Source organism: Argopecten irradians, chromosome 3 (assembly GCF_041381155.1).
Source record: "Argopecten irradians isolate NY chromosome 3, Ai_NY, whole genome shotgun sequence".
Lineage (NCBI taxonomy): Eukaryota > Metazoa > Mollusca > Bivalvia > Pectinida > Pectinidae > Argopecten > Argopecten irradians.
In genome coordinates this window covers 32,792,101-32,810,100 of record NC_091136.1, presented here as the reverse complement: position 1 = coordinate 32,810,100, position 18,000 = coordinate 32,792,101, and the positions used below count along the sequence as shown (strand labels likewise).

Sequence of the window (18,000 nt, the reverse complement as noted above, 5' to 3'; positions counted from 1 at the left end):
GACAAAAATGTTCAAGTTAATCTAAAAATAGAGTAGATGAATTGAGTAATTGTTTAGACATTATCTATTCTTCCTTGTTTTGAAGAGTTCTCTGGCACAGATATGATTACACGACATGTATTTTGATATTCTCTTGTAGGGTAAAGGGTGGAGGTAAGGATTGCACAGCACCTTACTTCCCAATGGATAAACTCAAGTTCTTTGTAATGAAGGCTGTCAAAGAAGCTGTACAAAATGGTGGTGCTCATGTCCGTGATCCAATTGGAGGAAGTAATGCCAATCTGTTTGTGTAAGTATACCAATAGGATTTCTCAGAGCAGAGATCCCATATGGATATCTGACACTATCTGGCACTAGGATTATTAAACTGTGTTATGGATTAAATTACCGGTATTAATAATCTAAAATTATTTTGTGATCGTAAAGCCAGGACTCAGAAGCCTTATTTGTCTCACATGTTGTCTCTTGTATAAAGCCTATTTTCATAAGGACATGTGATGAGAATTGTAGATTGTGTTCCGGACTAAGGACACCAATTAAATGATTGTATTTCAAAATTTATAACATAGGTTATACTTATCTTCAATTCCAGTCTTATAAACATTACAAAGTTTGATCTTGGAATGATATTTTGTCTTTAGGATTTTATAATTTGTCATTGATGCCCTATAGTTGGACAGAGACCTTTAGATGTAATCTGTTTGTGTTACAGACCACTACTGAAGGTGATTGACCGTCTGCTTGTCATGGGCTCTCTCAACGATGACGATCTCCTGGAGCTCTTACAACTCGTCAATCCAAAGGCATTTCCAGATATTCATAGTATGTTAATGTTATCTTCTGGATTAGAAAATCAATTTCATTAATTTTAATTTTTTTTCATATGTTTGCAAATAAAAAAAAGTTTCACTTTGTTTCGAAATACCCTAGTACCTTGTGCTGGTGTGATAATAGATTTGCCAAACCTCCCTATATACCCTTTCAACACAGATGATTATGGAATATACCTATCTATATGAGATATTACCGTTATGATTATATATAGAAACCAGTTACATTGATATATTTTACTTTAAATAGGCATTATAACTTTTCTGAATTATTAATTCTTTGTATCATTTTACAGCTGACATTCCCGGTTTATTGGAAATGAAGCTGGATGAGCCTGTAAAATTAGAGGTATGTGCGAACATTTCGTAACTAGGTTATCAGATAATCATGCATTTTCAAGGCAGGTTAGTTTAATGCTGACAACTTGAGTGACTAAGTAGTAAAGACTTTCTCAGGAACTGGCCATAGGTCAGAGTTTTTCTCTGTAAATTCCACCATCAAATCCTGGCTCACCTGGAAACATATTCAGATGTTTATAAACACATGATATAAATAAATCAAAATCAGAAAGTGAAAAAATATCAAGACAGATGATCAAATTGATGTTGTATACTACTGATTTTCCTGTTACTTTCAGATGTGTAGGATCCTCCAGCACCTGTGTAACCTGCAGCTCAGACACAGAGTCGAGTCCATTGTCTCCTTCTCTGACGAATTTGTAGGAGACTGCCAAAACGTTAGTAACGTTTAGTAGTATCTTAATTAGCACTTCATTTTACTATATTGTTATGACAAATTATATTTGAATATCACAGGAACACATTTCTTTCTCTAATACAAAATGAGCAACGAATCATGTCAGATTGTATTTGAAATATCATAAAATGACCTTTTCAAACACTATAGGTGGAGGATTTACTTTCATTTGTCGAGAGATTTCCTCTCTTTGCAGTTAGTATCGTCCATGATTTCTGTATTATTATAATAATAAGGTTGATTGTTGAGAAGTTGTCGACTTGATGCTAACGTGAAAATCTTGGTTTTGCTCATTCAGGATCAGTTGAGGCGATACCAAGAAATTAAACAGTCCAACTTATCGTCTGCTGTAACTGCTAGGATCACAAAAGAGTTCCGATGCCCACCCCACGAACAGGTAAGGAAAACAAAGATTAAATGTATCCTATATCACTTCAGTTGGCCAAGGCCTTCCGGTTTAGCATTAGACTGCTAATCTACATATCAAATACAGTGAGACTTGCCTTACCGACTACCTGCGTATGAAGACCACCTGCTTACTAAGACCACCTTTTTGTGGTCACAAGTAGCCAGTTTATACTGAATTTGGCCGGTCTGCATAGACCACTTGGTTTTAAAGACCCTTTTTCTTTGTCACTTGATTGGTCTTTATAGACAGGTCTAACCCTATACTGAAGCTCTACCACAAATATGTTTCAGTTTTTGTTTTCCATTAGATAGAGTATAACTCATCCTAATATTGGATGTTGGAAGGAGCTGTAAAACTTATCCTTTTGCCTATAGGCTCTCCAACAGAGTTCATTGATTGTTTATGTCTGTAGATGAGGAACTTATTAGCCTTCAAGACTGAGGAAGATGCTGATCCCAACATGCCATGTCCGTGCCGAGAAGACCTGAAGGACAGACTAACAACGTTCCACGCCAACTTACTACAACACTGCTCCATGCCAAGCAAGCCGGAGGACGAGGAGGAGGGTATGGAGGCGGCCCTAGATGAAAAAGAGGCACCACCATCTCCTAGTGTAGGAGAAAAACTCCTGAAACTGGTATGGAAGGCGAAGGAGGAAGAGCAGAAACAAGAAGTGTCCAAGCCAAGAGATGGTAAGATAGGTAATGCATGAGTGTTTTCACTGCGATTCTCGTGATACTCACAGCACGCCTTAGGTGTAGTGGTAGTTAGCGGGCCAGCAGCTAGCTAGCTTTCAGATAGTCGGGGCACCTGCTTTGATGATCATGGTCTTTCGAAAGCTTGGACCAGTTATTCCAGTGCGGCTAAAGGCTTTACTCATCTGCATCTGCACTTTGGTATACTTCAGCTGCATCTAGACGTGGATTTTATTGGTAACACTGTAGTGGTTTGAAAATTATAATCAACTCACTTTTTACAAAATTTGCTTCATTTACTTTCACTTTGTAAACAAAAATTCTTCACAAATTTTGCTGAGATTTAACTTTCATATCTTTCTTATTTTTCATATCAAAATACTTTTTAGTTATTGTATATATAATCTTGCACAAATCTGCTCTAAAATATATTTCTTTAATTTCTACTTCATTTCAATTTCATAAATAATTAATGCATGTTAAAAAAAAATATGTTAAGAAAAATTGAAGTAATTCTACACAAAAAAATCATTGTAAAAATGGTAGCTTAATCAAAATGAGTTAATTTTGTTAACTGTCTTTTCCTAAGCTTTAAAGTGGCTAGATTAAGGTATATTTTCCTTTTCTGTTAAAGGTCTTTTTTATCTATTGCTTGGTAAAGGAGTTTCCATTATGGATATTTTTCTTTATCAAATGATTATGACATAGAATCAATGATTCACTGCAGTAATTTTTTTTGACAATGATATATTTATCTTTTAAAAATTTTGAAAATATTAAATCATTAGAAATTTGCTGGCTGTCTTGAAGTGTGGAGTGCATTGTTAGATAGATAGTCACTGAAGATGTAACTTGATTTGAAAGTAAAATAAGCCTAATTAACATGATGTGTTAGTCTGATCAAATATTAGATATTGTAGGCATTGTGCTTAGTGAAGTTGATGTGGTTTATCCAGAATTGCTTTTCAATGTCTGTTTAATTATAGTTTTGTTATTGTGCCTAACTCAACTCTTCTGTAATGAGTTATATAAACTGTTTGTACCAGTAATTCATACAGGCCTTTTCCTTGATAAGCTATTTATGATTTTCTTGTAAAAAATAACATTTTTGTACTTTAAATGTGTTAACAATAAATTTCATAGTGCAAAAATTTCTTTATCACTATAAATACTTTGACCAGCTAAATGAAAAATGGTCTCGGCCAAGTCATGTATTTAAGAGATGATTTGATTGGTGGATTACAGACAGTCTTCAGAAGTTGATACAGAATACCATGATATCCTGGGCGGAGGAGGCCTTCATGACAAACCAGGACCTGGTCAGAGAAATGTTTGGTCTGCTTCACCGCCAGTACGACGGCATTGGAGAGGTATGCTTAAGGAGGTTTTTTTTTATCAGATCAAGAAAAGGACAAGTTCAACTTTGTATATCTACAGATTATTCATGTTTTCATATTTATGGTCACAACCTGTGTAATATAACTATCTTGGAATTATTTGTCCTTTTATTGATTGAATCAAATTAGATGAAAATGTAGATTATCAATTTTCTTTAATGTGAAAGGGATAGCACACATAGATAAGAAAGGTATTTCTAAACATTGATTGATTCTTGATTGCTATTAGAAATCACTGATTGATTGAAAGCTGTCACTTCCTCCATGTTTCTATGTCTTTGATCAAATTGACCTTTGACCGATATATTGAGGAAATGCATTGTGGTTGTAGTTGAGGACCGCCATGGAGAAGGCGTACGTGATCAGCAGTGCCAGTAAGGAAGACATTGACCAGCTACTGCACTCCCTTGGTAACATCCGGGCTCTCCTCTTGGTACAGGCTGGTCCTGATGAAGAGGAGCTGATGAAGAACAGCCTCAAGTGAGTCACTTCTCTTGGTTCTAAAAGGAAATACCTGCTAATGATACTGTCACTATGTGCATGTATGAATGAGGGATCACTCAATAATCAAGGCTCAGGAACAGTATTAAGTATCAGTGTGAAAAATTCCAAACAACAAAGAAGAAAAGATGTGTATCTTAACAATACAAAGCCTCAAATTACAGTATTTATATCATGGAAATGCAAAGAACACAAAAAAATGCAAAGAATACAAAATATGCAAACATTTTATTTGACAATTAAGACTACATTATGAAAGTTTTGTCTCTGAAAGCTTTTGACATCATTTGGAATTGCTTCTATCCACACAGGGACTTGATGGATAACAAAGTGTTTTTCCAGCACCCTGACCTGATGCGAGCTCTTTGTGTCCACGAGACCGTCATGCAGTTGATGGTGAACACTCTCAATAAAGCCCAGCAGCAGCAGCAATCTGCCACGAGTGGTGTGGCCGAGCTAACAACAACCCAAGGGCGGCGGTCATCCTTCATCCCTGCAGGGACCATGGACAGTCTAGCCGAACACACCAAGGTCAGTGGGTCTGGGTGCCCCTAAACTTTGTCATACTGGTTTAGGTTTTATGTGTTTACGGTATGCATTTTATCTTTATGACTCTTTTTAAATCTTGTTCACATTAACTTTCATTCACCACATGAGCTATAAGTAGCTATCATACTAGCTTGAGTTTCAAATCATTATTCTCTCATTTATATTCAGCTCAACCATAACTGAAAATGTCATTCTTCAGTTTAGATCAATAATTCACTTTGGGAAAAAAACAAGCATTAAAGGGGAAAAAAAACAAGCATTCAAGGAAATTTCTCATTAGAAAGATGATCTTATTACGGTACTTTATGTAGAGTATAATTTTGGTATGTTGTCTGAACTTATAAAAAAATACTCATAAAATTCCTCCCTTCACCTGATAATATAGGAAGTTACACATGTTGATGGTTGAGTTGATAAACGATTTATTACTAAACTTTGTTGACATACATTGTATGCATTGTGTTTCATCGATCAAGTTCTGTTTGCATTTTGTTATTATCGAGAGGTAGAACTGATTGTGATCTGCATTAATTCTGCTAGTGTCAAAAGTTTGCTTTTTGCTTGCTATCCAAAGATTGATACTGTGTCATTCTAACATTCCTGACATAGTAGTTGATGCATATTTGAGACTCTTGGTCCAGCTTTTGATGATATGTCTCCTGTATCTATTGATGCATACAGTATGAAGTACTTCTGGAGACTTTATCACACACAAACTTTATCAAATGTAACTTTGTAGGAATTGAAGCAAGAAAATGAATCGTGAAATGATATTATTTATTGCATTGATGCCAAAATTCCAAATGCTGATAAATTTGTCCCAGTTTATAATTGACAAGCATGTCATGTTTCTATAAATAAAAAGAATCTCAGACTAATAATAATAATCTTGTGTATGCTATCATGCACATTTTGATTTTGGGAAAGGTTTTCTTGTTTCAGATGTCAAAACTTTCACTAACTACTATTTTAAAGCATGAATCCTTTTTAACATACAGAAACTTAATACTAATATCACTTGAATGCCTTCTTTAAAGGTGTGTTGCACAATACATTGTTGAAAAGATACGGCTTGTGTACGACTTTTGATAAGGAAATTGTAGAAATAATGTAGCTGTCACACAAAATAGATTGTATTCAGAACATTAATGGCTGAGGAACGACTCCATGTGTCATGCTCCACATGTCTTTATCGGGATGCAAGATAATGCAGCCTTAAGGAGATTTGTAATTAAGTGATAAGGTATTTGGTGCTGGTGTGAGTCTCATTGCTGAGTTTTTCTCATATACATGCAGTCTATGCAGGAAATGAAGAAGAAATTTTGGGTAAGTGATTGCCTTGTCTGCATTCACATGCTTCAAGACACCAGATTTTATCCCCTAAAACTTTCAGGTATAGAAAAATTACTCTAACTTATATACATTATACACTAGGTGAACCTGGATATAATATGCACTGGGAGAAGGTCTAGACAATATTAGTTTTATTTCAACTACAGGGGGATATTAGCATTGCAGTGCTACATTGCATTGTTGTTACAGATGTGAAAAATAGAATTAAAAGATAATAAGTAAGGAATTGGTATCACAAATAAACACATTACCACATCAATTTGTCAAAACAAAAATAAACATTAAAGCAGTACATAAAACAAATAGTTATCCAACAATATATAACATATTTATGTGTATGTACTATGTACTTCAAATATAGAATAGAAACCTCTCCTTGACCAAATGTATTGATGAAAGTAACCATAGCAATATGAAGATAAAATCTGGTTTCTATGGAGCAAAAGGTGAAATAAAACAGGCAACTTAAGGAACAGTGGATATGCACATCCCAGTCATTGCTATGCTCATATATTAGTTGACCTTTGGAAGTGACCTTGACCTTTGTTGTATTGTTACCATGGCTACCAACACTCCTGTCATGCTGTTGTAGCAGTGTGTTTATTGGCATTCTGATGAATATATATTCCATTCCCCGCTTCATATGACATAAGAATGTTGTATATAGATGTATTTATAACATCACTGGACTGTTGTTTAGTAGTGGTAAGATGCTGACCTCTGAGATTCTCCTGTTTTAGTGTATGGTATGGTGTATCCCAATGCTAACTCATGCTGTGCCATTTATAGTGTAGTATTGCATGGTGCTGCTTCTATTTTAAACACTTATTTATCGTTATACCTCATTTAGACAGTTTTCTTTCTTTTGCATTTGCCATATATTGTTGAGGTATGAAGTGGCCTTGACTCTGAATATGTTGGTGCATTTCCTGTGTACAATCTGTCCAGTATTACCCATTATTGCCTAAACTCATAAATGCACGGTACATAAGATTTAAATATTGGTTCTTCATATATTACTGACATCATCTTAGTAGGACTACATTGCAGCATTTATGTTTCAGTTGGAGCATCAACATAAAGCAATTTTGATTTGACAAAAAGGTCACAATTTGTGTTTTAAGAGACTTTTTGTCATATTTGCAGAGAAATACAATCTTAATATATACATGTATTTGTTAAAGGTTTGGCTAAACTTTTCCAAATAACTTCATTTGAATGCCAATCTTACTACCAATGGCCACATGTCTATGTGTTTTCTCTCACCTCTGACCTCATCCTTACTTGTTACAGGATGCTGCGGCTGAGATGGTGGTCATGTGTTGTCGATTCCTCTGTTATTTCTGTCGTACAAGTCGCCAGAACCAACGTGCTATGTTTGAACATCTTAGTTATCTTTTGGAGAACAGTAGCATGCTTTTGGGTAAGTATTAACATTGTCACAATCTCAAATAACACTAGTAATTTCATTTCTTTAAGTTCCTCATACATGTGAAGTCATAATGCAACCAATGGAAATTTTATACAGCATGTTTTCTCAACTCGTTTCAACTGTTATATAACAATAACTGTATGTGACCTTGACCCCCACAGCTCGCCCTTCACTACGAGGATCGTGTCCCCTGGATGTAGCATACTCCTCCCTGATGGACAACAATGAGCTGGCCCTGGCCCTTAGGGAGGCACATCTGGAGAAAGTAGCTGTCTACCTGTCACGTTGTGGTCTCCAGTCAAACGCAGAACTCCTTGAGAAAAACTACCCTGACATTGGATGGGATCCAGTCGAGGGAGAACGTTTCATCGACTTCCTCCGATTCTGTGTCTGGGTCAATGGTAAGTTTCCAAAATAGCTGCAGATGTAAGAATATTTCATATTTTTATGATATTCAGGAGAATATAATAATTCATGTTGTGGTCAATTCATACATTGAATGTTTGTCGTCTTTCTGTGACAAACAAATGTTGGAGATCTGGAGTGATATGCTATCACAAAAAACTTGGAATATTGATATTTTCGAAGCAATTGTTATGAAAAAGTAATCTATATATCCGATTGTTTAATAACATGTGTGATTTACAGGTGAGAGTGTGGAGGAGAACTCCAACCTTGTGGTACGCCTGTTGATCCGTCGCCCCGAGTGTCTCGGCCCAGCACTAAAAGGCGAGGGTGGTGGCCTGCTCAAGGCCATGAAGGACGGTATCAGGATGTCTGAACAGATCACAGCCGCTCGAGACGGGTTGTCTGCTGGCTTCCTGTCAGCCTTGAATGACGATGACGACTCGGGTGGAAGATATCTGTTCCAAACGTATGTTATATGTGATAGTTTATAAATGGAAAAATATAATCTAAGAAACAATATGAATGTGAAAATTGATTTGAATCGATAAATGCATCTTGTATCCAGCTACATTTGCAATAAGACCTGTTGTAACTATTTAAGCGTATTTAAAATGGTTTACTTGATTCTGGTATTTGAGAACCTATATTGGGTAATGTTTATCTGAACTAATGTTTCTCTATACCCTTAATAGTTTAACAGCATAACTGGTGGACTATGAAAATTTCAAAATAATATGACCTGTTAACCTTTGAATCTTAACAGGAAGTACAACTTCACCCAGTTACCACCTGAGGATGATGAAGACTACATCGACATGGGAGGAGCCATCCTAAATTTCTACGCTGGACTTGTGGACTTACTGGGCCGCTGTGCTCCAGATGCTGAGACAATTAAATCAGGTCGCAGTGACTCCATCCGAGCCAGAGCCATCCTTCGCAGTTTGGTGTCCATGCAGGACCTAGAGGGTGTTTTAGGTCTCAAGTTTATCCTGCCTGTCAACCAGAGTACTACACCAGGAGATGACAGTAAGTGTAGACAACTTATATCTGTTAAAATTCAAATGCCATCCAAAACTTTTTAGGATTTACCACCTGGGTCATTACAGAACATTCTAGGAAGAACTGACCTACTGTAAGTTCTTTTCACCATGCCTATAAAATCTGGTTTCATAATCGATACTTACAGTAGACTAGCTGGATCTGTTACTTTGCTAAAGAAACAACAAACCTACAATGTCTACGAAATCAAAATAAAAAATCATAATTCATCCATGCATACACCAAACTATTGGCTATGTGTAAGGCAGGTTGGGACTGCTAATCTCCTGGCCTTTCCCCTGCTCACAAAGCATTGTCCATGTATTCATTAACAATAGCCACTATGTATATGTATATGAGAGTCAGGGTGGCGGGGCTGCTGCTATGGACTTACCTCCCGGCCTCTCCCCTGCTCACAAAGCATTGTCCATGTATCCATTAACACTAGCCACTATGTATTTGTAGGTGAGAGTCAGGGTGGCGGGGCTGCTGCTATGGACTTACCTCCTGGCCTCTCCCCTGCTCACAAAGCATTGTCCATGTATCCATTAACACTAGCCACTATGTATTTGTAGGTGAGAGTCAGGGTGGCAGGGCTGCTGCTATGGACTTACCTCCCGGCCTCTCCCCTGCTCACAAAGCTTTGTCCATGTATCCATTAACACTAGCCACTATGTATTTGTAGGTGAGAGTCAGGGCGGCGGGGCTGCTGCTATGGACTTACCTCCCGGCCTCTCCCCTGCTCACAAAGCATTGTCCATGTATCCATTAACACTAGCCACTATGTATTTGTAGGTGAGAGTCAGGTTGGCAGTGCTGCTGCTATGGACTTACCTCCCAGCCTCCCCCCTGCTCACAAAGCTTTGTCCATGTATCCATTAACACTAGCCACTATGTATTTGTAGGTGAGAGTCAGGGCGGCGGGGCTGCTGCTATGGACTTACCTCCTGGCCTCTCCCCTGCTCACAAAGCTTTGTCCATGTATCCATTAACACTAGCCACTATGTATTTGTAGGTGAGAGTCAGGGCGGCGGGGCTGCTGCTATGGACTTACCTCCTGGCCTCTCCCCTGCTCACAAAGCATTGTCCATGTATTCATTAATGATAGCCACTATGTATTTGTAGGTGAGAGTCAGGGTGGTGGGGCTGCTGCTATGGATTTACCTCCTGGCCTCTCCCCTGCTCACAAAGCTTCAGTGATGCTGTTCCTGGAGCGAGTGTACGGCATTGAAGATCAGGCCACATTCTTCAGGATCCTAGAGGATGGTATCCTCCCCGACTTACGTGCTGCGACAACGCTGGATACTGTACGTCCCGCTAATGTAATGTATAAAACAGGGGTGACAGGACACTTTTATACTTATACCCTGTGTGTTCTCTACCCTGTTTTATCACCCAACCCCTGAATTCAGATAAAGAATAAAGTCAATTTTATGGATGAAGACACTGTTAAAGAACAGATAAACTCAAAATATTTCTGTTTATAATGATACTTATAATACTGTAAACAGACTTTCTTTCACAGCTATTAAATTTTTGTGATTTCAATTTCAAAATAAGTTAGCGAAGATTAAAATTTGGGAATATAAAATAAGTACTGTAGATATTGATTCGATTTCAACTGTTGAGAATTTACTTTGATTGCAAAAGCAAATCAGAAACAAAAGAAAGTTTGTTTACAGTAGATAAATTCAATGTATAAATCATGCTAACACTTGGTGTGTATATAACTAGCATGTGCTTGCCCTACCCTTGCCACAGAACATGAGGTGGCTGTAAGAGATAGACGAATATAACAAATTTTTGGTATTACAGGCTACTGGATCAGACAGTGACACTGCACTGGCCCTGAACCGGTACATTGGCAGCTCCATCCTTCCACTTCTTACCAACTACAGCCACTTTTTCGGTGATGCTGACCACGCCTCCACACTTCTCGACTCCACTCTCAACACGGTCTACCGTCTGTCCAAGTGTCGATCACTCACCAAAGGTCAGATGGAGGCTGTTTCTGACTTCCTCGTCGCTTTCACTAAGTAAGTGTTACATTCTATAACTTGATTCTTACACCCATTTAAAAATTGACATCAAATAAAGTTGTTTATTTCTTTGCTAAATTTTCCTATTGACTTGAAAAGTAATGGATTAAATCACATGTAGAATGTATTTGTGACATTTATCAAATGTGGAAGATATCAGAATGAAAGTACTTTTTGCATTTCAAAGACAAGCTAAAGGTCTGAATTCACCGTGAATTTAATATATTTTTTTTTCAGCCAACTTCGTCCCCCCACCATGACCAGACTGCTGAGGAAGTTAGCCCTTGATGTACCTGCACTGTCCGAGAACACAGTCGTACCCCTGAGGGTAGGTGAAGCAAGTCCTAAGTCTTAAAAAACTGTGTAATATGACATGCAATCATTTCAGAAACTAGAATAAACGATTTTTCATGTACATTACACAACATAGATTTTTAACAGGGCAAGAGTAGTTTGCTACTAGCAAAGATCAAATCCACGACCTTGGACTTGCTAGTCTGACACAAAAAAATTCCCCAAGTGGACCGTATCACTGTTTACATCATTTACAACTAAGACCTGCTAAAGATTATGTACAATAAATTGGTGTAAATCAAGGATGCTGATGATATGCTTATGGGTTGTCTACCCTTACAGGTGCTGACCTCGTACTATGAGAGATGTGGTCGCTACTACAGTGCCGGAGGCTGGGGGTCTTACGGATCTGCCACAGAGGAAGAGAAGAGGCTCACCATGGTGCTTTTCAATGGAATTTTCGACGCTTTGGGTCACAGAGTAAGTGGATATGTTATTTGTGAGCTTTGATATCAAATCACCATTTAAATTTTGACGCTAATATTTAAAATATCGAAATTATGATTTTATATCGTGGTAACTTTACACATCTATACTTCGTGTCTGAAGCTCATGTCATCAATTACAGTCAAACCCCTTTTAATTGAAATCTGAAAAATGGACATAACTTAAGTTGCTAACAACTGACAGTATTTAAGCTTACTTGGTACTGAACAAACACTCTAAATTATTCAGGGTCTCTGAGATTTTCAAGTTTGAACTATCAAGGTTCCACTGTGATCAATCAGGAGACTGTAGTTTTACATAGACTCTGCATGTGTGATTAAACCTTTTTTTCCATCATTTTCAGGCCTATGACCCAGAACTATTTTCGAAAGCTCTACCTTGCTTGTCTGCCATTGGCTGTGCCCTGTCACCTGACTACTCACTAACCTACCAGGATGACAGCTGGCTACGACAGGCAAACATGGACGCTGAGGGCACTTACAACCCAACCCCTGTCAACACCTACAGGTCAGTCATTTATTATGATATTCATAGATTGATGAATTTTAAAATATCCTATATCAGGTGGGTTCAAAGATTATTGTTTTTATATCAAATCTCAACACTTTACATTTACTTTCAGGGTCCACCTAACACAGTCCCTGGACTCTGCCATTACTAAATTTGCTGAGCATTTCCATGACAACTGGGCATTGAAAAAGGTAATGGATGTAGTAATTGTATATTTGTTTTTAAAAACAGATTGTAAAAGCATTAATTTTGTGAATTAGGACATCAGTCTGCACAAACTGATGTTTAGATTCAGGATATTCTTTTGAACAAAAATATTTTTCCTCAGAAAGACTGAGTAATGGGCTTGTCCATGCTTATATCATTACTGTGCATGGCAGTAATTTTCTAGATGTTCAACATGAAATCTTCTGAATGTTGCTGTGGATACACACAATGTTAGAACTAAGGAAGATAATTTGACTTTGGGGAGATAATCTAAAATGAAATGGAGGCCACTATGTGTATGATTTTTACATTTTTTGTCTGATGGTACTGAGGAAAAAACAAATCTTCCATTGTAATTCCAGATTGATGGTGGATGGTTGTTTGGCACAAACTATGACGATGACAGGAAAACACACTACATGCTCAAACCCTATCACCTATTGAACGAGAGCGTAAGTATACCACAAAAAGGTACAATAGTCAGAGAAGTTATAAAGTAACTTCATGTGGATAATACTTCGGTATACAGTCGAACCTGATCTATCAAATTGTATTTCAAATCCATCTATTACGGGTTCCATTATCGAAATAATACACTTTTCTTCAGTGGATACAGATACAACTTTTCAATGGACAGTGGATCTTGAAATATTCCCCTCCTGCCCTTGTTATCTGTTGTATATCCTCCCTTGCAGGACAAGGTCAAATATGAGGAGCCTGTTAGGGAGGGTGTAAAAGCCATGCTGGCCTGGGGCTGGACCCTCACACAGGACCAGAGCAGGCTGGCCGCCAACAGGGAGAGCATGAAACGGCGCATGTCCAAGGATGGGGTAGGTAGCAGAGCAATACTTAAACATAGTAATGATTCTAGAAATATGTAACCACAGCGATGATACTGGAGATATGTAACTATAGCGATGATGGTGGAAATACTGGATAGGAGTAAGCATCTAAACAATTATATTTAGGAAAAGAAATGAATTTTGAAAGATTATTCAAGATTATTTATGTAACTTTGTGGATTAATTATCATTATTCATTTATAATTTTCATTCAAATTATGTGTCAGGTTTAAGTAGAGAAACAACTGTTTCAATATTTTTTACCTCATTTAACTCGTTGTATACATTCCTTTTGTTTTAGCACGACCATGGTTACAGCCCACGACCTTATGACCTCAGGAACATGACCATCACTAGGGAAATGCAGGTAAGTGACTACTATGGCTTTATCTTCTGTACTGTTTATTTGTCAAGATAATATTTATGCAAAGATTGTTCAAGAAGCCATTTCAAATGTTGACATCCTATGTTTACTTATTTTTAGACTCTTGCGGAGAGACTGGCCGAAAATTCTCATGACATGTGGGCTAAGAAGAAGAAAGAAGAATTAGAGGAAATTGGTAAAATCAGATAACTGAAGGATTCACTTAATATCTTATATTGACGTGATCGACCTATGCTATTCTCAAGAAATTCTTACAGAAAAAAATGATCAATTTAGGGAGACTTGGTGGTATTTGTCCTGAACAATATGAATGACTTCGTAAAAGCTTAGGCTTAATGTATTTGCTCATTGATGATATAGACATTCTCGGATCTATAAATGTAATGTTAATTGTATGAAACAGGCGGAGGAGTACACCCACAGTTGGTGCCATACGATACCCTCACAGACAAAGAAAAGAAGAAAGATCGTGATCACGCTCATGAGCTCCTCAAGTTCCTTCAGTTCCTTGGCTTCAGAATTCACAGGTAGGTAGATTTGTAGTAAGATCTGGTTACTATGGTTACGTCAGAATGATATTCATATTAGATGGTACTGTATCCATGTTAACCAATATCATTGCATAGCGACTAGTAGTCAAAGTGTTCATGATATAATAATAGTCTTAGTAGATGCCTGAGTAGATACAACTAACATAGTACTGTCCAAATGCAAGTCTACAAACAACTTATATATATTTGTGTTATCAAGTTTGTGATTTCTTCATGACCTCTGTTATCATAACATCTGAGTCTGTAAAAATCTAACATTAAATTCAATTTGTTAGCATGAACAATTTGATGATGTTCTAACAAATGCTAACTAAGGCATTTGATTGTATTTGTTTGTATCTGTGCAAGTTATGTGTATATGCTAAGTTATTCGGCATATAACATATCAATAATACATAAAAATATGGTGTATCAACTACTGTTCAAAGTAAATTAATTTTTTTGTATGGAAAATCAACTAACTAATTCAGACTAACATTAACTTTTATATTCTGAATTTGCACATTATAGAGTTATCTGCCCTTGCAGGTAGAATTTGGTTGTGGTGTTACATGGGTAATTCTCAAATACCAAAGAGAGTGGTGTAAGTTTGCCTTGCAAAGTAATGACATTGCAACCAGTTTCCGCCCAAAAAGGCAGGTAACTCTATAATATGCACAGATGGAATATATTTGACTTCTAATTACCTCGAGATTTTGGTTGTTTTGCTGGTGATAGTAACATATAACGTTGCTCTGTTTAGTGAGAATGTTGGCTCTTGGGAGGAAGGTGCTAGGTATATACAGTACAACAGAACGTGTTGTGTTCTCCTTCTCAAACCAAATCGGTTGAAATCACGTTTTCAGATTTTTTTACAGCCATCAACTTTTGCTGTGGTGTCTGCACCCTATATTTTGCTTCACCATTAAAAATTACTTGAATTGAATGTGAACAAAATGATTTGAACATTTATTTCTTATTTTTACCTATTTATCTGAAAAATGAAAAATACATTTGAAGTTTTCAATTTTTTACAATACCTGGCCCGAAGGGCCGGTGAGCTTATGTCATGGCGCGGCGTCCGTCGTCCGTCGTCCGTCGTCCGTCGTCCGTCCGTCCGTCCGTCCGTCCGTCAACATTTCCTTTAAATCGCTACTAGTCATAGAGTTCTGCATGGATTGTAACCAAATTTGGCCACAAACATCCTTGGGGGAAGGGGAACAGAACTTGTATAAATTTTGGCTCTGACCCCCCAGGGGCAGGAGGGGCGGGGCCCAATAGGGAAAATAAAGGTAAATCCTATAAAACGCTACTTGTCCTAGAGTTCTGCATGGATTGTAACCAAATTTGGCCACAAACATCCTTGGGGGAAGGGGAACAGAACTTGTATAAATTTTGGCTCTGACCCCCCGGGGGCAGGAGGGGCGGGGCCCAATAGCAGAAATAGAGGTAAATCCTATAAAACGCTACTTGTCCTAGAGTTTTGCATGGATTGTAACCAAATTTGGCCACAAACATCCTTGGGGGAAGGGGAACAGAACTTGTATAAATTTTGGCTCTGACCCCCTAGGGGCAGAAAGGGCGGGGCCCAATAGGGGAAATACAGGTAAATCCTATAAATCGCTACTTGTCCTAGAGTTCTGCATGGATTGTAACCAAATTTGGCCACAAACATCCTTGGGGGAAGGGGGAAAGAACTTGTATAAATTTTGGCTCTGACCCCCCGGGGGCAGGAGGGTGGGGCCCAATAGGGGAAATAGAGGTAAATCCTATAAATCGCTACTTGTCCTAGAGTTCTGCATGGATTGTAACCAAATTTGGCCACAAACATCCTTGGGGGAAGGGGAACAGAACTTTTATAAATTTTGGCTCTGACCCCCCAGGGGCAGGAGGGGTGGGGCCCAATAGGGAAAATAAAGGTAAATCCTATAAAACGCTACTTGTCCTAGAGTTCTGCATGGATTGTAACCAAATTTGGCCACAAACATCCTTGGGGGAAGGGGAACAGAACTTGTATAACTTTTGGCTCTGACCCCCTGGGGGCAGGAGGGGCGGGGCCCAATAGGGGAAATAGAGGTATATCCTATAAAACGCTACTTGTCCTAGAGTTCTGCATGGATTGTAACCAAATTTGGCCACAAACATCCTTGGGGGAAGGGGGAATGAACTTGTATAAATTTTGGCTCTGACCCCCCGGGGGCAGGAGGGGCGGGGCCCAATAGGGGAAACAGGGGTAAATCCTATAAATCGCTACTTGTCCTAGAGTTCTGCATGGAATGTAACCAAATTTGGCCACAAACATCCTTGGGGGAAGGGGGAATGAACTTGTATAAATTTTGGCTCTGACCCCCTGGGGGCAGGAGGGGCGGGGCCCAATAGGGGAAATAGAGGTAAATCCTATAAATCGCTACTTGTCCTAGAGTTCTGCATGGACTGTAACCAAATTTGGCCACAAACATCCTTGGGGGAAGGGGGAAAGAACTTGTACAAATTTTAGCTCTGACCCCCCCGGGGGCAGGAGGGGCGGGGCCCAATAGGGGAAATAGAGGTAAATCCTATAAATCGCTACTTGTCCTAGAGTTCTGCATGGATTGTAACCAAATTTGGCCACAAACATCCTTGGGGGAAGGGGAAAGAACTTGTATAAATTTTGGCTCTGACCCCCCAGGGGCAGGAGGGTGGGGCCCAATAGGGGAAATAGAGGTAAATCCTATAAATCGCTACTTGTCCTAGAGTTCTGCATGGATTGTAACCAAATTTGGCCACAAATATCCTTGGGGGAAGGGGAACAGAACTTGTATAAATTTTGGCTCTGACCCCCCGGGGGCAGGAGGGGCGGGGCCCAATAGGGAAATAAGAGGTAAATATTCAAATTCCTTCAGAAAAGAAACAATGAACCTGTATTCAGAACATGACTTGACATTACAAACCAGGTGAGCGATACAGGCCCTCTGGGCCTCTTGTTTTTTTAATATATCCCTCTGTAATATGGATGAATTAAAAAAGGAAAATTTGACAGTTTTTAATTTTAATTTTTAGATTTTAGATTGCACTTGTACCCTTTCCTGAGAATATTTCTAATTATACTAACTGTATAACATTTTAACATCATTGCATTTGTTGCTGTGTGTGAGTCGGCCATTTTCTCACTTTTACATTTTGTGTGTGCTTGCCCATATATACAAGCCAGTATATCAGCTTTTAACATTTTCTGCTTTGTCATTGAATTTTGTTTTAAACCTTATTTTTATTTGGCTTGTAACTTTTAATTCCAAACTCTATAACTCTATGATCATGTTCATGGTTTTTAACCTGAA

At 38.2% G+C, this 18,000-nt stretch overlaps 1 protein-coding gene across 10 annotated transcripts in view; it reads left to right on the top strand.

The window, feature by feature from the left end:
- LOC138318283 (ryanodine receptor-like) overlaps nucleotides 1-18,000 on the top strand; it is a 109,230-nt gene that overhangs the window by 77,410 nt on the left and 13,820 nt on the right. For 7 of the 10 annotated variants that reach the window (XM_069260494.1, XM_069260500.1, XM_069260489.1 and 4 more), the window contains 25 exons: nucleotides 140-289; nucleotides 713-822; nucleotides 1,127-1,179; nucleotides 1,469-1,567; nucleotides 1,886-1,984; nucleotides 2,409-2,697; nucleotides 3,937-4,061; nucleotides 4,420-4,568; nucleotides 4,901-5,120; nucleotides 7,785-7,914; nucleotides 8,085-8,324; nucleotides 8,572-8,797; nucleotides 9,095-9,357; nucleotides 10,495-10,691; nucleotides 11,185-11,405; nucleotides 11,646-11,736; nucleotides 12,045-12,182; nucleotides 12,553-12,716; nucleotides 12,832-12,910; nucleotides 13,289-13,378; nucleotides 13,622-13,756; nucleotides 14,070-14,135; nucleotides 14,253-14,328; nucleotides 14,557-14,680; nucleotides 15,447-15,479. In XM_069260494.1, coding sequence (XP_069116595.1) covers nucleotides 140-289; nucleotides 713-822; nucleotides 1,127-1,179; nucleotides 1,469-1,567; nucleotides 1,886-1,984; nucleotides 2,409-2,697; nucleotides 3,937-4,061; nucleotides 4,420-4,568; nucleotides 4,901-5,120; nucleotides 7,785-7,914; nucleotides 8,085-8,324; nucleotides 8,572-8,797; nucleotides 9,095-9,357; nucleotides 10,495-10,691; nucleotides 11,185-11,405; nucleotides 11,646-11,736; nucleotides 12,045-12,182; nucleotides 12,553-12,716; nucleotides 12,832-12,910; nucleotides 13,289-13,378; nucleotides 13,622-13,756; nucleotides 14,070-14,135; nucleotides 14,253-14,328; nucleotides 14,557-14,680; nucleotides 15,447-15,479 — 3,567 coding nt within the window. The remainder of the gene's footprint in view (nucleotides 1-139; nucleotides 290-712; nucleotides 823-1,126; nucleotides 1,180-1,468; nucleotides 1,568-1,885; nucleotides 1,985-2,408; nucleotides 2,698-3,936; nucleotides 4,062-4,419; nucleotides 4,569-4,900; nucleotides 5,121-7,784; nucleotides 7,915-8,084; nucleotides 8,325-8,571; nucleotides 8,798-9,094; nucleotides 9,358-10,494; nucleotides 10,692-11,184; nucleotides 11,406-11,645; nucleotides 11,737-12,044; nucleotides 12,183-12,552; nucleotides 12,717-12,831; nucleotides 12,911-13,288; nucleotides 13,379-13,621; nucleotides 13,757-14,069; nucleotides 14,136-14,252; nucleotides 14,329-14,556; nucleotides 14,681-15,446; nucleotides 15,480-18,000) is intronic. The other 3 variants (XM_069260491.1, XM_069260492.1, XM_069260495.1) reach the window with 3 other exon arrangements.